Source organism: Microcaecilia unicolor, chromosome 9 (genome assembly GCF_901765095.1).
Source record: "Microcaecilia unicolor chromosome 9, aMicUni1.1, whole genome shotgun sequence".
Classification (NCBI taxonomy): Eukaryota; Metazoa; Chordata; class Amphibia; order Gymnophiona; family Siphonopidae; genus Microcaecilia; species Microcaecilia unicolor.
The window spans coordinates 12,648,527-12,669,001 of NC_044039.1; the positions used below are offsets into that span (position 1 = coordinate 12,648,527).

The following is a 20,475-nucleotide window of genomic DNA, read 5'->3' on the forward strand; positions in this document are numbered from 1 at the left end:
ATACTCAGGATCGTAGCTCATTCAATTGTGATTAGTTGTTCCATCTGTACTCTGTTTTCAGCGGGTGTTTTCCCTTTTTTTTCAACAAATCCGAATCGAACGACCCCTGATGCAGGAGCTTGACGCCGAAACACGGCCCGTTCGGGTCAATGGTACAAGTTTTTTTTTATATATACAAGAGACATGGCGGTCCTTTTACAAAGGCGTGCTGAAAAATGGCTTGCAGTAGAGTAGGCAGGAGTTTCGGGCGCGCAGATCCATTTTTCAGCGCGCCTGTAAAAAAGGCCTCTTTTTTTTTTTTTAACGAAAATGGACATGCGGCAAAATCAAAATTGCCGTGTGTCCATTTTGGCTCTGAGACCTTACTGCCTGCCATAGACCTAGCGGTAAAGAATCTGGGCGGTAACGACCTACGCATGTCAAATACCACCTGGCGCGCATCCATTACTCGCCCCCAGAAAATAAAAAAAATATTTTTCAGACACGCGTAGCGGATGCGCGCCAAAATTGAAATTACCACAAAGGCCAAGAGGTAATCGGGTGGTAACTCCAATATGGTGCGCGTAGGCGCCTACGTTGCTTAGTAATAGGGGAACCATGGTGTGCTTATTAAAGGTTTTGTCCTGCTTGTGAAGGATCCCGGTACTTCCTTTTTGATTGGACTTTGTTTTTGTACTGTGAACCCTCTTCATTGTCATTTTAAAATGATCCCCCATCTGTACAGAGAACAGGTGCGCTTAGAAATTCTTTTTAATCAGGTCAGTGGTGCCTAATATAATTTAACTTCAACTTCATGGGTTTTTTTTTTTGGTCTTTGACTTCCCTTGGCTGGGCGGTGTCTTTAGTTGCCTTGCTGTGTCAGAACTGAGATGCCATTTTCATTCTCCTCTTTGCCAATCTTTCGCAGTCTCATCTGGTAGCTGCTTTCGAAAAGAGTTTAGGAAATATGACAGGTCGACTGCAGAGCCTGACAATGACGGCCGAACAAAAGGTGAGTTGCAGAATGCTTTCTGTGGAGACCCTGCCACGGCCCCACGGATTGGACTCAGGCACTGCCTGAAAAAACAGAGATTAGAAAATCAGACAATACGAGAGTTATGATATGTGGGGCATTAGTTTTACTCTGACAATTTCACGGGGATGCTTTGCTGATAAAATCATTCATTCTCAGATTTTAATTAAACGCTTGTGACATCTGCTTTATTGGAAAGATTCAGCTCTAAGGGGTGGGGGTAAGCCATCCAAATACCTTATTTGAATAAGATGTTTAACAGTGATAGAAGAAAAACAAGCTGGTAAATATATATGTATTTGAGCAAAGCCCGTAAAGAGTGACAGTAAAGAGTATTTCAATATATTGCTCGAATTAAAAAAATAAAAAAACACTTACAGACTGAGGCTCTGTTAGCAAAGGATTTCAGCTTATCAAGTCTGCTACATGTATACTCCTTTTTTTAAGTAGTAAAAACCCAATTTCCCTCACACTGGGGCCCTTTTACTAAGCCACATAGGCGCCTGCACGGACCCCAACGCACGCCAATTTGGAACTAATACCCGGTTACCACGTGGCCCGGGCAGTAATTTCATTTTTTTACGCATGCCTACTAGGTGTGCTGGAAAATTTCCAGCGCGTGGCGCTAAGTGGGCAGTAATCGGCATTGTAAGCGCGCTGATGATTACCGCCCGGTTAACGCGTGAGACCTTACCACTATGTCAATGGGTGGGCGGTAAGGTCTCAGGTTCAAAATGGACGCGCGCCGATTTTTATTTTGCTACATGTCCATTTTCAGCCCCAAAAAGGCCTTTTTTGCAGGCGCGCTGAAAAATGGACCTGCACACTTCCAATACATGCATCTACAACAGCGCAAGCTTTAAAAATATGCCACGGTAAATCTGGGCTTAGCACCCAGGAAGGTCCCGCGTTTAAGATGCACTAAGCCCAGATTTTGCTGCGGCTTAGTGAAAGGGCTCCATTGTAGGTAGTAGATGATGGCAGATAAAGACTGAAATGTCTCATCCAGTCAGGGCAGGATTAAAGCATAGGCAAACTAGCATGTGCCTGAGGCCCAGATGCTTAGGAGGGACCCTCTCAAATTTTTACCCAGGTAAGTCAGTGGCTGGCTGTAAAATGAATAGGAGGAGGAGGACCAGAACCACTGCTGAGGTCTTCTGTGCTCCTCACCCCCTGTGTAGTGGTCTCCAGTTTACAGGAAACCTTGACGAACAGTGGCTCTTACCTGCTACTTTGCTGGTTCTTCTCTACAATCCACAAGGGTGTATTTATGGGAGTTTTACAATCCTATATAATAATTCTCACCTCCAACGTTCTGACTTGCTGCCTGGGACCGTGGCTCATTCCGAGTTGGTCAGGACGGCTCTATAGATCAGGCTGACATCACCGTAGCCATTATGATGTCAACTTCAGAACCCGAGGGAAAAAGAAAACGAACATGCCTCACAGCTGATCCATGTCCAGAGGAGGGTCGCTGGACATGGGTGGCTGGAGGGGGGGCAGGGGAGAGAGGAGGGTCGCTGGGCATGGGTGGCTAGAGGGGGGGCAGGAGAGAAAGGAGGGTCACTGGACATGGGTGACAGGAGGGGGGCAGGGGAGAGTGGAGGGTCGCTGGACATGGGTGGCTGGAGGGGGGCAGGGGAGAGTGGAGGGTTGCTGGACATGGGTGGCTGGAGGGGGGCAAGGGAGAGAGGAGGGTCGCTGGGCATGGGTGGCTGCAGGTGGGCAGGGGAGAGAGGAGGGTCGCTGGACATGGGTGGCTGCAGGGGGGCAGGGGAGAGAGGAGGGTCGCTGGGCATGGGTGGCTGGAGGGGGGGCAGGGGAGAGAGGAGGGTTGCTGGACATGGGTGGCTGCAGGAGGGGCAGGGGAGAGAGGAGGGTCACTGGACATGGGTGGCTGCAAGGGAGCCGAGGAAAACCTTGCTAGCGCCCGTTTCATTTGTGTCAGAAACGGGCCTTTTTTACTAGTGTCATTATATTACAGTAGTGGTAGGGACAATGCGTTTGATTTCCTTGGGCACAGTGAAGGGTGAATCCTGCCCTGTACTGAGGTGAAACCCTAACCACCTTATTGGATAGACTAGATGGGCTACTTGGGTTTTTATCTGCTGGTATCTACTATGTTACTGTGAGAAAGAAGTGAGTTCACATATTCAAATAATACTACTGTAAGACTTCCATGGGAATTAGAAGGTGGAATGTTCTAGGGTTCTCTACTGTAAAGTCCAGGAATAGTGTTCCTTAATGTAAAGCTTTTTTAAGATAAAACGTGAACTTGAAAATCTATAAAATGCCGTTATCCTAGTGTCATGGTACATGGTATTCGGTTCTTAGTGTTCTGGCTTCCCAATTTAGGTCCTATTTTTAGGCTGTTGGTTTCAGTTTCTCTTTTCGGAATACACGACATATACATTTTAAGGCAAGAGCTTTTAGCGATTAAAATATTTAGGACCTCTTTGTGCTTATTCATCCAGGAATCGGAGCTGACAGAACTAAGGGAGACCATTGAAATGTTGAAAGCACAGAATTCCGCTGCTCAGGCTGCCATACAGGGTGCCCTGAATGGAGCTAGTCATTCTCACAAAGGTATGCTTATGGGGGCTCATGTGATACAGTCTGAAGAAATGTCTGCTTTGATATCTGGAAAAAAAGTGAGGAGAATGAATGAGGATACCAAAAATATGTTTGTTCGCATAAAAATTGACAAGATTCTCATAAAAAATGACCCGACACGGCCGTGTTTCGGCCCAAAGGCCTGCCTCAGGGGTCTTTAGCAATCTAAAATAAAACAAATGAAGATAAAAGAGTGAAACATAACATTGAAATTGGAAAATGATAACAACTAAGAAATCGAAAATGTAGTGATACATAAAATCACACTAAAAGTGGAATAAAATGGCACCTGAAGACGATGACAAAGATAATGCATGATGAATGAACATAGCCTTGTGATAGAAACATATATGTAAACACAATGATCTGAAGACTTGACTAGAGTATTAAAAATTAATAATTAAAAAGTTATTACAAGTATATTTAACAATTGTTAGTTGAAACATATATAATATATATATTAACATATTAACAAATGTAGGATATTAAAACACGTGGAATGTACAATGCGTCAATATGTATTAAAGGGCAATAACCATTGTGTGTGTATACAAATGAAGACAAAAGATTTAAAATTGTATATGATATATATATATATATATATATATATATATATATATATATATATATATATATATATATATATATATATACGACTGGAGAAACATTGGACGTATTGCATTTGTAAAAAGGACATATGGCTGAATGTGAACCATAAGAATGAATTATAAAATGATAAATGAATTAAAAGAATTATAACATGTCATTATATATATTTTTTGAGCTTATTTGCCTATATTGCTGATTACCTTATCGATATGACAACATAGCCATACAAAGTGAAAGTTGTACATAACTTATACGATGAGAATGTATTAAAATTATTATCAAATACCTGGAATAGTGTGTTTAGGAACGTGCACAGTGAAAATATGGTGTAGCGAAACTCTCTTGAATCTATACATATGATGATAAAAGTGAACATAAAAGACAAAATTTGTGAGATACCAAAAGATATATTTAAGAATATAGTACAAAATAAATGATATTAGGTGTAACATTTAGAATAGTTTTATTTGAAATAGTAGAATAAATGTGCCATAAATAAAACCTAAAGATAATGCATCCGAAAGGATGTAATATAAAATCGAATACTGAATGAATATAATTGAATAGTGGTGCAAACACTATTCTATGAGCTAAATGTGAAAAGGTGTGTGTATGTAAATTACAATACAATGTCTGCTTTGCCACTTTTCGTGATTTGGGGAGCCTTTGGATTTCCATGATACCTCAGGGCAAGCTCTTACCCAAAAGGATCAGAAATTTCTAGCTCAGGTTCATAAGTACATAAGTACATAAGTAGTGCCATACTGGGAAAGACCAAAGGTCCATCTAGCCCAGCATCCTGTCACCGACAGTGGCCAATCCAGGTCAAGGGCACCTGGCACGCTCCCCAAACGTAAAAACATTCCAGACAAGTTATACCTAAAAATGCGGAATTTTTCCAAGTCCATTTAATAGCGGTCTATGGACTTGTCCTTTAGGAATCTATCTAACCCCTTTTTAAACTCCGTCAAGCTAACCGCCCGTACCACGTTCTCCGGCAACGAATTCCAGAGTCTAATTACACGTTGGGTGAAGAAAAATTTTCTCCGATTCGTTTTAAATTTACCACACTGTAGCTTCAACTCATGCCCTCTAGTCCTAGTATTTTTGGATAGCGTGAACAGTCGCTTCACATCCACCCGATCCATTCCACTCATTATTTTATACACTTCTATCATATCTCCCCTCAGCCGTCTCTTCTCCAAGCTGAAAAGCCCTAGCCTTCTCAGCCTCTCTTCATAGGAAAGTCGTCCCATCCCCACTATCATTTTCGTCGCCCTTCGCTGTACCTTTTCCAATTCTACTATATCTTTTTTGAGATACGGAGACCAGTACTGAACACAATACTCCAGGTGCGGTCGCACCATGGAGCGATACAACGGCATTATAACATCCGCACACCTGGACTCCATACCCTTCCTAATAACACCCAACATTCTATTCGCTTTCATGAGGTGAGACAGGCACCTTCTCCAAAAACAAAAATCAAACCCCAGCTCACCAGCTCATCCCCGATGGTCCTTCCCCTGGACAGCAAGTACCCCCGACCAGTTACGCTTCCCTCCTCTGCCCCCCCCTCCATGTGTTGGCACATGCCCACCTCATGATTCCCTCCCCTCATTATTTTGCACATTAAGCTTAAAAGTGTAAACCCTTAAAGGTAAAAAAAAAATATGCATAAGAATGTTTATTTCATTTTAGTGGTTCGTCGGGGAATACCTTTGTATTTCCAGCACCATGAACTTCAGTCAAACTGCCTGGGAACTTTTTTTCCCCACCTTATTATATGCCCTCCTTCCCCTTAGACTGGTCACTGCATTTGGTGGCCCTGGGCTGGGATGCATAGATTGATTGGAGCACCTTCCGGAACGCTGTAATCACCAGACCCTGAGTCCCGCCATCAGATGTTACCTTTAAGCAATGCGGTAAAATCAGCAAATTTTTATTGTCCAGTCCAAATTCAATCAGCACTAGGTTAAACTTCTTTCACATCAGATCAAAAATTCCTTAAGACTTTATATTCTTAAAACAAGTCATGCAAATTTCCCCAAGAACCTCAGTGATGCTAATCGCTAACAATTTCAATCTTCAGCGATATATACAATATCAACATCTTCATAGGTTCCTTATGTATAGCCTCCTCTTATACTTGAAATAATATTTAAACTTAACTTTTTTAAACTTGTTTTTATCGGACCCAGGGGTACAACTGTCCGACATGCATGTTTTGCCCAAACCTGGGCTGTCTCAAGGACATTCCCCCTTAACAGCTCCAGCTCAGCAAAAGTGATTTATCAGCCAAGCAATGACCACAATGTCACTACCTGTGCAATATTCCCACCTCAGCCGGCCAAGGAGTGGATATTAGGAATCTAATCTATCTTTATTGATTAGGGGAGCCTAAGTGAAAAGCAGAGAGGTAAGTCACATCTTCAGAGATCTGAAAGGGGAGGGGGGGGGGGGAGAAGGAGGAAGTTCACCTCTTGTACTGGCCTCACTTCCTCAATATCAAATGTATAAGAATATTACAGGCTGAATTTGAGCTGCAAGGGCTTTTGCTAGTGGCCAGATCTCCATTCTTTGTAGACTGAGGTATCGTGTCAGCATGAAAATAAACCTCGGAGGATGTAGTAGATGACGGCAGAAAAAGACCTGCATGGTCCACCCATCCAGTCTGCCCAACAAGATAACTCATATGTGCTACTTTTTGTGTATACCAGTTTAGCTTTGAAGACAATCGCTGGTACAGAAGCCCAAATGTCCAAAAAACCTCTGAGAAAGAGACGGTCTGTAGGGGAACGTTCGAGCAGTCTTCTCTCTGTTGCTATACAAAACTTTTCAATATGTTTTTTTTTTTTTTTTTTTGTTACATTTGTACCCCGCTCTTTCCCACTCATGGCAGGCTCAATGCGGCTTACATGGGGCAATGGAGGGTTAAGTGACTTGCCCAGAGTCACAAGGAGAGCTGCCTGTGCCTGAAGTGGGAATTGAACTCAGTTCCTCAGGACCAAAGTCCACCACCCTAACCACTAGGCCACTCCTCCACTGTTGCTACTATTTGAGATTCTACATGGAATGTTGCTATTCCACTAGCAACATTCCATGTAGAAGTCGGCCCTTGCAGGTCACCAATGTGGCCGCGCAGGCTTCTGCTTCTGTGAGTCTGACGTCCTGCACGTATGTGCAGGACGTCAGACTCACAGAAACAGAAGCCTGCGCAGCCTTCTACATGGAATGTTGCTAGTGGAATAGCAACATTCCATGTAGAATCTCCAATAGTAGCAACATTCCATGTAGAATCTCCAATAGTATCTATTTTATTTTTGTTACATTTGTACCCTGCGCTTTCCCACTCATGGCAGGCTCAATGCGGCTTACATGGGGCAATGGAGGGTTAAGTGACTTGCCCAGAGTCACAAGGAGCTGCCTGTGCCGGGAATCGAACTCAGTTCCTCAGGACCAAAGTCCACCATCTTAACCACTAGGCCACTCCTCCACTCCTTTCTGAGCTTTATTTGTAAATACATGATTTGTGAATATTGGGAAAACGGGTGGGTGGCCCCAGGAATAGGGAACCTATATACCAAGGAGCAAAGAATATATCTGAGGGAAGGAGATCAGGTGATTCAGGAGGAAAAGTTTCAAAAAGTGAAGCGATCAGCGTACAACAATTAAGCATTGTTATTTCTAAGCGTCTTAAGAGCTCAGAAAGGATTAGTACCTAGGCATGCATGGCAGCCTCTGGGGTTTCAGAATTAAAAGATACATTGTGTCTTAGTTCTTGAATGAAAAGCAGATACATGTAGCTTATCTTTCAGAAACTGAGGACAAGGAAAGGGTTTAAGTTAATACATCGCAGTATCTTACTGCCTGCTCTCCCTGCCCTCATTCAAAGTGAAGGAAGCATTCATGGTTACCTCCTGAATTCTTGTTGATAAAGTATCCCTAACGACACTTCTCATTTTCCCCTGCTGTCTTTTTTTTTTTTTTTTTTTTTAAATGCACTTTAAATCTTTTTTTTATTGCTTTTATTTTTCTGCCACCTGTGTACACATCAACTATCAAAAGAGTTTAAATTGTACAATGGGCAAATTGCAGACAGCAACGGAATCTAAACAGAGAGGTCGATATTCAGCATGACTCATCTAGGTACGAAGGACTCTTGCCCGAATGAGTTTTGCTTTGCTGGGTCCATATTCGGATTTTCAGCAGGACTATCTGGATATCCGTTCAGACTGCCTTGGCGCTATTCAAGTAACATAGTAGATGACGGTAGAAAAAGACCTGCATGGTCCACCCATCCAGTCTGCCCAACAAGATAAACTCATATGTGCTACTTTTTGTGTATACCCTACCTTGATTTCTACCTGTCCTCTTCAGGGCACAGACCGTATAAGTCTGCCCAGCACTATCCCCGCCTCCCAACCACCAGTCCCGCCTCCCACCACCGGCTCTGGCACAGACCGTATAAGTCTGCTCAGCACTATCCCCACCTCCCAACCACCAGTCCCGCCTCCCACCACCGGCTCTGGCACAGACCGTATAAGTCTGCCCAGCACTATCCCCGCCTCCCAACCACCAGCCCTGCCTCCCACCACCGGCTCTGCCACCCAATCTCGGCTAAGCTCCTGAGGATCCATTCCTTCTGAACAGGATTCCAAGTAGTGCCAGGCTGGTCTGGGGTGGAGCTTGGGCAGAGTCAGGAGTACCTGGTTAGTGGAGATATTCAAGCTGTTAACTGGGTAAGTGCCCAGATAAAATTAAGACAGAAAAAAGGCTGTCCCGACTCCCAACTTCATTCTGTTACCCACTTTTCAGAAACATAACCCTTAGCAGTAGTAGCACGAGATTATTTTATTTATTTAACACATTTATACCCCACATTTTCCCACTAGTTGTAGCCTCAATGTGGCTTACACATAACTGTAGGTAGGCTACAGTTCAAAAAAGTACAATTAAGCAATGTAATAGTAAGATAGTAATCAGATATGTGTCATATAAAACAGCAAAGATAATAAGATAATACAAGATAAAAGGGTCAATGAATTTTGTTGATACCAAGAAGAGGTAATTTAGGTTACCATTTTGGAGATGGTACCAGCATATCAGGAGCAACTGGAGATTGCTCCTGCCCAAAGACCACTGGACCACCAGGTACAGGGCTAGTAGACTCATTAATATGATAGGGGACCGTTTCGGAAGTGGGGCTTCATTGAGAGGGTGGAGTGATATGGTCAGAGGGGCTTGATTGGGAGGGTGGGGGGGGGATATAATTGGGGGAATAGCACTGACCCCTGTTGGTTGATGACACTTTAGTACATAAGTAATGCCACACTGGGCAAAGACCAAGGGTCCATCGAGCACAGCATCCTGTCCACGACAGCGGCCAATCCAGGCCAAGGGCACCTGGCAAGCTTCCCATACGTACAAACATTCTATACATGTTATTCCCGGAATTGTGGATTTTTCCCAAGTCCATTTAGTAGTGGTTTATGGACTTATCCTTTAGGAAACCGTCTAACCTTTTTTTAAACTCTGCCAAGCTAACCAGCTTCACCACGTTCTCCGGCAACGAATTCCAGAGTTTAATTACGCATTGGGTGAAGAAATATTTTATCCGATTTGTTTTAAATTTACTACACTGTAGTTTCATCACATGCCCCCTAGTCCTAGTATATTTGGAAAGCGTGAACAGACGCTTCACATCCACATGTTCCACTCCACTCATTATTTTATATTTATTACCATCAAGACCTCTGACACAGGCGGGTTGCCGAAATAAAGCTACATCTCAACACTAACCTATTCTTGAAGGTCTTTTGTGCTTTTATACCTACTGGTTTATTGTGCTATGCTCCAACTCCCTTTTTGTTCTGTCTGTGATAAAATATCTTTTACAACCCCCTCAAAAGTGCTGCATTTAATCTGGGCTTAGCATGCAGTAAAATCCCACGTTAACGCACGTGAAGCCCAGATTCTACAAACACGCCCCTTATTTTTTGGGAAGAAAAGTCCAGAGAATCCACGTGTGTGGAGAACTCAAGTGATCTCAAGGAGGAGCTCCAGGAGAGGAGAAAAGTGAGAACTGAGACCAGAGACTGGAGCACACAATGTCTTGCAATAACCTTGTTCTATTTCAAGACATTGTGCACTCCAGTCTCTGGAACCCGTAGTCTCAGTTCCCACTTTTCTCCTCTCCCCTTATTTTTAAACGTTTTTAACCTGGTCCAGATGTTAAAGATGGGGAACAACATAGGGGGGTCATTTACTGTCAGTAATGCGCTAATCCCATTATTGTGTGTAATTTATTAATTTAAAATATCAACCGCGCTATTTGACAATTCTAGGCAGTGGACAAATTAGAACACACACAAAATCAATGACAAGACAAAATAAGATCACACTAAAACTTAACGTTATTTAGTCGGACCTTATCAGACCCCATTTTATTCAGTGGGCCCTGCAGTAAATAATGTGTGACCAAAGCTGTAGCTCATGCTGTTAATTAATGAGCAGAGAGAAACAAAAGAGCAGGAGAGAATCGAAACCCTCATGAACGTGTAGACACCGACCAAAATAGTGAGACAAATTCAAGAAAGACAAGTTCAAGGACCTTTATCGTAACTACACATCTGAGACCCGACGTGGCCGTGTTTCGGCATATGTGCCAAGGGCGTAGCCAGACAGCAGATTTTGGGTGGGCCTAGGCAAGAAGTGGGTGGGCACCAAATGTTCTCCCCACACCAAAAAATATCTCAGCTGGTGGGGAAAATGCTTCTCTCCACCTTGGTAGTCTGCAGCAGGCATGCGCTGAAAACTGAGCATGCGCAGATGCCGGTATTTTGGAGAGTAGCGTTTTTGTTACCATCAGGGGGTGGTCTTCAGCTTGCAGAGCTTGGGATCTCTATCAGCTACCACTAAACATGTGCTACTGTTGGGTGGGCCTGAACCCTAAGTGGGTGGGCCCAGGCCCACCTGTGGCTACGCCATTGATATGTGCCTGCCTTAGGAGTTAGCAAACCTATAGATGTATGTTGTTGAAAATACAGGTGATATTAAAACAGAGACTGGTCCTGTGCTGTCAATCGCAGTACCTATGTGTAAGCTAGTCACTGCTGCTCTGCTGTGAGCGGTACCGAAAACCCAGTGACGTATTACAACATACATCTACTTGTTTGATGACCCCTAAGGCAGGCACATATGCAGAAACATGGCTATGTCGGGTCTTAGATGTGTAGTTAAAATAAAGGAACTTGAATATCCTCCTTGTATTTGCCTCACTATCATGTTTGGTGTTAATTAATGAGCCCCATAATCTCTAAAATGATCAGTTAAAATAGAATCATATTTGTACACTTGGAATTTTTGTTTGTTAGCCATTCAGGTTTCGAAGTTCAGGATGAGAAGAGAATTCCCTCCTTACCAAGGCTACTTCTACTCATCCCAATAGCAAGATGGTAGCTGTGTGGGCAGTCATTGCACTAATTCTCTTTTATTTAGAATTGCGCATAAGAAGACAGCATTCCTCGGAGAGTGTTTCCAGCATCAACAGTGCTACAAGCCACTCGAGCGTTGGCAGCATCAATGATGCTGACTCTAAGAAAAAGAAAAAGAAAAACTGGGTAAGTTTTCCGAGGCTTCGTCTACCAGTCATTGATGGTGTGTTAAGACATTTATCTCAACTGTCTTTTCAGAAGGGTGAATGATTTCCACCCAATCATCACCTGAATGTTTGTAGAGTATATTCAGAGACCGATATCACAAGAATATTATTGGAGAATTTATCCACACTAGTGGTTTCCAAGGACCTGTCCTGAGGAACTTCCAGCCAGTTGCATTTTCAGTGTATCGTCAATGAATACACATGAGATTGATCATTGCCTCGATCACATTGAAATTTACTTCATGTACATTCATTGTGGAAATCCTGAAAACCCAACTGGCTGAGGGTCCCTAAAGACAAGTTTGGGAACCTTCGATGTAGACAAAAAAACCCAAATCATTGGTATGTTGTGTCCGAGGTATCTTATTTATTTAAAAAACAATGGGAATGGGATTGGTCATAATTGTTATTCAGCAGCAGAACCAGCCCTTATAACAGTAGACATAGAGGGGCATAATTGAACGAAAACGCCTATCTCCATGGGCGTTTATCTCCAAGAACGGGTCCGTGAAGGGGCGGACCGAACCGTATTTTGGGAAAAAATAGACGCCCATGTTTTATTCAACAATGTGTGAGCTGGGCGTTTTTGTTTTTCAGCGATAATGGAAAATGAAAGCGCCCAGCTCAAAAACGAATAAATCCAAGGCATTTGTTCGTGGGAGGGGCCAGGATTCGTAGTGCACTGGTCCCCCTCACATGCCAGGACATCAACCGGGCACCCTAGGGGGCACTTTTACAAAACCAAACAAAAAGGTAAAAGAGCTCCCAGGTGCATAGCACCCTTCCCTTGTGTGTTGAGCCCCCCAAATCCCCCTCAAACCCCACTGCCCACAGGTCTACACCATTACTATAGCCCTAAGGGGTGAAGGGGGGCACCTACATGTGGGTACAGTGGGTTTGGGGGGGTTGGACGACTAATAAGCATTAAGCAGCACAATTGTAACAGGTAGGGGGGATGGGCCTGGGTCCACCTGCCTGAAGTCCACTGCACCCCCTAACAACTCCTCCAGTGACCTGCATACTGCTGTCAGGGAGCTGGGTATGACATTTGAGGGTGAAAATAAAAAGTTGAGAAACTTCATTTTTTGTGGTGGGAGGGGGTTAGTGACCACTGGGGGAGTCAGGGGAGGTCATCCCCGATTCCCTCCGATGGTCATCTGGTCATTTAGGGCACTTTTTGGGGCCTTATTCGTGAAAAAACAGGGTCCAGGAAAAGTGTCCTAAATTCTAGCTAAAAACGCATACTTTTTTCCCATTATCGGTGAAATGCGCCCATCTCTGTTCGGCAGATAACCACGCCCCAGTTCCGCCTTCGCCACACCTCTGACATGCCCCCATCAACTTTGTCCGCATCCGCGACGGATTGTAGTTGAAAACGTCCAAAAATCGGCTTTCGATTATACCGCTTTATTCGATTTAGGTCGGAACTTGGGCGTTTTTCTCATTCGATTATAAGCAGGATAGTGTGTAAGACAGGTCAACAGCTCCATGTCATAAATGATGGGCTGAGCCAGCCCTGGTTTTTCCCCATTGTACCTATGAATTTCAGTTTCTAGCAGATCAGCATGTTCTGCCAATGCACAAATGGATTCGAGGAATAAAAGCAAGACTAGCTTAACCTGTCCCAGATGACATGGAACTGTCTGGTCACTTACAACTGTAGGATCAAAACAGAACCTATGAGCCAATGAAGCATATAAGAATGACTCCATTCAGAATTCAAGAAACACAGAGAAAGCTTATGCAGGTCTAAATAGGGAATGGGCTTCCAGAAATGTTTCATGTTGTTTCTGGGAATGTTTGTTTTATTCGTAGTAACATAGTAAATGACGACCATCCATCCAGTCTGCCCAACGGTCACAGTCTGTCACACTCATTATCAGTGCTTGATTAAACCAACAATGAATGTGATATAAAATACTTGATCCTGGATGAACTTACAAGTCTTTATCTGTCGTCATCTACTACGTTACTATGTTAAGTTCTGTTATCAGCGCTCATTAGCTTGTTAAGCTTTTTAAGTTGCATGCATTGTTATAGAATCCACTTGGATTTCGGCGCAGATTTCTAGGCGCGCTATATAGAATCTGAGGGTATATTTTCTATGGGCATCTTATCAATTAGCGCCTGCTAATCTATCAGTGAACCTTAGTAAAAAGGACCCCCTAATTTTTGTGTTTTTCATTTGATAGTGACATGCAAAGACATGGGATTTGCTGTTGATTTTTCCCATTTCGTTGCAAATCAATGCCCATCCCTAGGTTTAATAGTGTTTTTTTTGTACATTCCAATCAGCATTCATTCCTCTGATTTGTAATTGCACACTCTTTCATGTTTCTGCAAGGTGAACGCTAGAGGAAGTGAGGTGAATATAAACCGTGACTAATCTGGCATGTATCTACATTTCAAAGAAGCTATCCTGGCATGATCGCTGTTCATATTGGCAGTAGGCACTTGTAGCTTTTCCTAAAGCAAATGATATTGTCTGTCCTTTCAGCTTGTTTCTGTTTATTTCAACCTCTAAAGTATAAAGGGGGTAACGTAGCCAAAATCCATTTTTTTTCTGAAAGTCAGAAATCATGGGCTGGTAATAGCATTACTTAAACAGTTGACCACACCCTTCAAACTGACATTACGTCAATAAACTGAATTCATTATAAGGAATTTTCAGTTCTCTTTTGGTTGGGAACAGGGAAGAAGGGTTGAATGGTTGATGGTGTTTTAGATAGATATAATTCCATAAAACTACAGCCAGCCATGTGCCTTCTTTTCCTCCAAATTATAATATAAAATGTTCTTGTCAACAGTTTGTACCCCACTCAGTTTAGAAGACGCTTATAATATGAAAAGCCTCATGTATGGAAGTCTTTGGCTATATTATCGTCAGACTGTATTTTCTTAATTTAAAAATAAATGATAACTTATGGGCTGGTAATAGCATTACTTAAACAGTTGACCACACCCTTCAATCTGACATTACGTCAATAAACTGAATTCATTATAAGGAATTTTCAGTTCTCTTTTGGTTGGGAACAGGGAAGAAGGGTTGAATGGTTGATGGTGTTTTAGATAGATATAATTCCATAAAACTACAGCCAGCCATGTGCCTTCTTTTCCTCCAAATTATAATATAAAATGTTCTTGTCAACAGTTTGTACCCCACTCAGTTTAGAAGACGCTTATAATATGAAAAGCCTCATGTATGGAAGTCTTTGGCTATATTATCGTCAGACTGTATTTTCTTAATTTAAAAATAAATGATAACTTATGGGCTGGTAATAGCATTACTTAAACAGTTGACCACACCCTTCAATCTGACATTACGTCAATAAACTGAATTCATTATAAGGAATTTTCAGTTCTCTTTTGGTTGGGAACAGGGAAGAAGGGTTGAATGGTTGATGGTGTTTTAGATAGATATAATTCCATAAAACTACAGCCAGCCATGTGCCTTCTTTTCCTCCAAATTATAATATAAAATGTTCTTGTCAACAGTTTGTACCCCACTCAGTTTAGAAGACGCTTATAATATGAAAAGCCTCATGTATGGAAGTCTTTGGCTATATTATCGTCAGACTGTATTTTCTTAATTTAAAAATAAATGATAACTTATGGGCTGGTAATAGCATTACTTAAACAGTTGACCACACCCTTCAAACTGACATTACGTCAATAAACTGAATTCATTATAAGGAATTTTCAGTTCTCTTTTGGTTGGGAACAGGGAAGAAGGGTTGAATGGTTGATGGTGTTTTAGATAAATATAATTCCATAAAACTACAGCCAGCCATGTGCCTTCTTTTCCTCCAAATTATAATATAAAATGTTCTTGTCAACAGTTTGTACCCCACTCAGTTTAGAAGACGCTTATAATATGAAAAGCCTCATGTATGGAAGTCTTTGGCTATATTATCGTCAGACTGTATTTTCTTAATTTAAAAATAAATGATAACTTATGGGCTGGTAATAGCATTACTTAAACAGTTGACCACACCCTTCAATCTGACATTACGTCAATAAACTGAATTCATTATAAGGAATTTTCAGTTCTCTTTTGGTTGGGAACAGGGAAGAAGGGTTGAATGGTTGATGGTGTTTTAGATAAATATAATTCCATAAAACTACAGCCAGCCATGTGCCTTCTTTTCCTCCAAATTATAATATAAAATGTTCTTGTCAACAGTTTGTACCCCACTCAGTTTAGAAGACGCTTATAATATGAAAAGCCTCATGTATGGAAGTCTTTGGCTATATTATCGTCAGACTGTATTTTCTTAATTTAAAAATAAATGATAACTCTCTGCCTTTAAATTTACAAATTAGCCAATCAAGATACCTCCTCTGCTGAATGCATTGCAATGGCTTAGCTGCTATTCTTTCATCTGTTGTGTGTTTTTTTCTTTTCACCATGCCACTAACAAAGTCTGCTCTTTTTTGTTTACTTTTCATCTTAGGAAATTGCGTGCCAAAAATGTTTACTTAAACAGTTGACTTTTCCTGTGTTATGGTTCGTTGCCCAGCCCTTTGTCTTATTGATAAATCTATGCATTCATTGACATAGAAACAGAGAATAAGACAGCTGGTAGCGTCTACTAGACCAGTCTAATCCATCTTCTATAATTCTGCATTCCCAACTGGATCTCCCATTTTGTTCTTGCTTTCCTACAGCTGATGATTATCTGAGATATCAGTTTTTGCAACACCACCAAAAATTCAGGACCCCCTTGATCATGTGTATAACGCATTGCAAGCCATCAAACACACAGAAGAACAGGAACCCTCGCAACCCCAAAGACGCAACAAACACAGCGAAGGTGACGTTCGCATTTTTGAGCGACCGTTTGTCCGTATTTGGCTGCTATTTGTTTTCAAGCTGCGTAAGACTCCTGAGGCAGGCCGAATAGGCCGAAACATGACTCGTGTTGAGTCTTTGATGTATTTGAAGAAGTATTAAATTCTTAGAACGTCGTCTAGCTCTCTCTACATTGTCACCTTTGCTGTGTTTGTTTTGTATAGTACATTGTTGATAGTCTAATATAAAATTGTATACTGAAAAGAAAAAGAGTGCTCATTTAAAAACAAAATTAGTTAGAGATTTAGATTGTTTATACTGTTTGCACAGTCATTGTGGAACTTGACGTTTCATCTGGCTCTTGATTTTATAAAGGTAATTTTGTCCATTAAACAGTTCTTCCTCCATTGTTCACTTTTCTAGGAAAATAAATTGTCTTTATTTACAGCTGTAAACCACTTTGATTGTGACCACAAAAAGGGCGGTATATCAAATCCCCATCCCCTTTCCCTTATTTGTGTTAAATGAGCGAATCAGAAGTGGGTTATCTTATCAGTGTAGCATCTGAAATAAATATGCTTTGGCTATTCTGATCTTTTTTTAAGTACCTATAAAAGAAAATGACAGTTCCTTGGGGTTTTGTTTTCCTGATTTGCTGCTTGTAAAATCAATATCACACATATTGGTTACGGTATCTAATGGTCATTTTTGACAGTATCACTAAGGTAAATTGCAATGCACCGGTAGGTTGTTTCTGGCGAACTGGATGTGGCTGTAAATTATGCAGTGCATTCGAGCACTGAAATTAGAACTGGGAAAAGCCGTGTCTAAATCACAGAAATTAGATTTTTTTTGCTAGTTAGTATTTGGCAGGTATTGGTGCAGTTGGTGATAGAAAATCAGTTGTCTAGAGTGATACCAGAGCTGTAGAGCTTCGAACAAGGCATTGGTTTTAATTGAGCACTTCTGTATCTGTAACGCTGACCTTGCCGTGTCCCCTGGTATTAAATGTTTGTCCTCGGCTGGCCTAAAATTTCAACAGTGAAAAGCGCAGTATCATTTGTTTAAAGGGTCTTAAATGTGATATTCTGCTTCTGCAAGCTGGCCTGAGATTGTAGCTAGGATAGAAAAACCTGCACACTAACCCCTTTTGACAAGAGAAATGCTCAAACGAGCAAGGGTTATACCAAGTCACTCCTTTTGTTTCAGCTCAGAAGCTCATTCAAACAGGCTTTTGGCAAGAAGAAGAACTCCAAGTCGGAAGAAATCACAGACTTATCTCTGCCGGCGTCACCCAAACTGCCCCACAGCTCAGGTGAATCGGTGCCAGGGTTGATGAAGCCATCACACTCTGCATCTGCGTAAGTTGGTCTCGCATGCCCATGTAATAATGCCAAGTATCCAGTCTCAGGTTTTGCTTTTCATGGTTTTTTTTTTTTTCCCTAGATGGTTAACATGTCTTGAGTTTTGTTGATTTGTGCAACATTGTTCTTTTTTCTGGCTAAATTCCTTCTGTTCTAAGCCATGATTCTGTTTGCTTTCCTCCAATTCCATCTGTCTGTCTAATATGTGTGAATGCAGGTCATCTCTAATATGGGCACCAAAGAAACGGCAAAATGGCCACGTGACCTACAAACATAGATCTCGGTAAAACGTGGTGTGATGCATGTAATCAGATTCCAGGAGTGGAAGGGATGAAGCGTCAAGACGATCCGACATGGTGAAAATCATTTCCTTCACTGATCGCTCAAGTGCCAGACACACTCAACACGGACCGTGTTTCGGCTAAACGGCCCTCATCAGGCATACGCAGCGCTGCACACCATACACAAAAAAGACAGTCCCTGCTTAAAGAGCTTACAATCTATATGTGTTGATATTGATTGTGATAGTTCTCTGCAATGACGGCGCTTGAACTGTGGTGTACGCACGGAGCTCAGAAAGAAATGCAAAGTCTATGCTACAAAACTCGTTTCGCCAAAAGTTGGGCGAATGCAGCAGCGTTCTTTTCCCACTTGAGCGCTCAATAAAAGAACTGGTTTTCAACACATTGGATCATCTTGACGCTTCGTTCCCTCCGCTCCTGGAATTTGGTTGCTTTTGCTATTTTGTGGAAGTGTGTGGTTTTTCCCCTTTTTCTTTGTGATGCATGTAATTACCGTAGCTGAGTGTTTGACTGGGAACCGGTTCACAGACATCTGAAAATCTTTGCTGTGCCCTTTATAATTTGGGGTTTGATTAAAAAAAAAAAAAAAGAATCTTGTTGCAGAAGAAATGAAAGAAAATTACAGTGAAATGTAATATAGGCAAAACAATGCATGCATTATAGTATTAAAAATAAAATAAACAAGGAAAAGTTAATTTAACTAGATGGAAAAGCAGAATCTGTGCATTTTTGGAATGTATTCAGCATTGCTCTGTGTGTGGTTTATGGGACCATCTTCCAGTAAGAGTTCAGTAGAAAAAAACAGAAACACATATACTGAGAAACTGAGGGGCCCTTTTACTTAAGCACGTAGACGCCTATGCACGTCCAACGCGCGTCAATTTGGAAATACCGGCCTGCTACCGTGTGCCTTTGGCGGTAATTCCATTTTTTTTACACACATCCGATACACGCATCAGAAAATATTTTTTATTTTCTATCGCGTGGCGCTAACCGGGCAGTGATCGGCAGTGTACAAGCGCTGATGACTACCTCTCGGTTAACACGTGAGACCTTACCGCTAAGCCAGTGGGTGGCAGTAAGGTCTCAGGCCCAAAATGGACGCGCACCAATTTTTTGTTTGCCATATGTCCATTTTCGTCCCCTCAAAAAGGCCTTTTTTGCAAGGCGCGCTGAAAAATGAATCTTCGCGTATCCAGTACATGTGCCTACAACATACAAGTACATAAGTAATGCCACACTGGGAAAAGACCAAGGGTCCATCGAGCCCAGCATCCTGTCCACGACAGCGGCCAATCCAGGCCAAGGGCACCTGGCAAGCTTCCCAAACGTACAAACATTCTATACAATCAAGCCATTGTGACATCACTAATGAGGTTGGCTCTTATTGGTGGAATGAGCCACTATGACATCACAATAGGTTAAATCACTGCTCTATGTAATAAAAGTGAGCCAAGTAGAGGACATAAGTACATAAGTAATGCCAAACTGGGAAAAGACCAAGGGTCCATCGAGCCCGGCATCCTGTCCACGACAGCGGCCAATCCAGGCCAAGGGCACCTGGCAAAGCTTCCCAAACGTACAAACATTCTATACATGTTATTCCTGGAATTGTGGATTTTTCCCAAGTCCATTTAGTAGTGGTTTATGGACGTGTCCCTTAGGAAACCGTCCAACCCCTTTTAAAACTCTGCCAAGCTAACCGCCTTCACCACGTTCTCTGGCAACGAATTCCAGAGTTTAATTACGCGCAGGCTATTTTTCGATGCACCTTAGTAAAAGGACCTCTGAATTCATTGATTATGTGGGCTTTGTGTCTTTTTTTTATGACTCCTAAAGGACAGCTATGGGACCCTTTTACTAAGCAGTGTTAAAAAGTGGCCCGCACTACCCCCATCGCAGTTCTTTCCTATACGCTAAGGTCACTTTTAGCTGTGCTGACTGATTAGAGCAGATTACACCTATGCCAAAACAGCTGTGGGACACTTGAGTACACCCCGTGCTAGTGCATTTTAGCCTGCAGTAAGCATTCATTTCTGCTTACCGCAGCTTAATAAAAGGATCCTTAAGACAGAAAATGCACAAGGAAAAGGGTCGTTACACTGTGCAGCAGGAAGCAA

At 42.1% G+C, this 20,475-nt stretch overlaps 1 protein-coding gene across 6 annotated transcripts in view; it reads left to right on the plus strand.

The window, feature by feature from the left end:
• The window catches only part of NAV3 (neuron navigator 3), a 454,524-nt gene that overhangs the window by 395,414 nt on the left and 38,635 nt on the right, over positions 1 to 20,475 (plus strand). For 3 of the 6 annotated variants that reach the window (XM_030214022.1, XM_030214018.1, XM_030214019.1), the window contains exons 23-26: positions 908 to 991; positions 3,487 to 3,598; positions 11,735 to 11,856; positions 17,899 to 18,050. In XM_030214022.1, coding sequence (XP_030069882.1) covers positions 908 to 991; positions 3,487 to 3,598; positions 11,735 to 11,856; positions 17,899 to 18,050 — 470 coding nt within the window. Of the gene's footprint in view, positions 1 to 907; positions 992 to 3,486; positions 3,599 to 11,734; positions 11,857 to 14,241; positions 14,263 to 17,898; positions 18,051 to 18,270; positions 18,337 to 20,475 lie in introns of all 6 variants that reach the window. The other 3 variants (XM_030214020.1, XM_030214017.1, XM_030214023.1) reach the window with 2 other exon arrangements.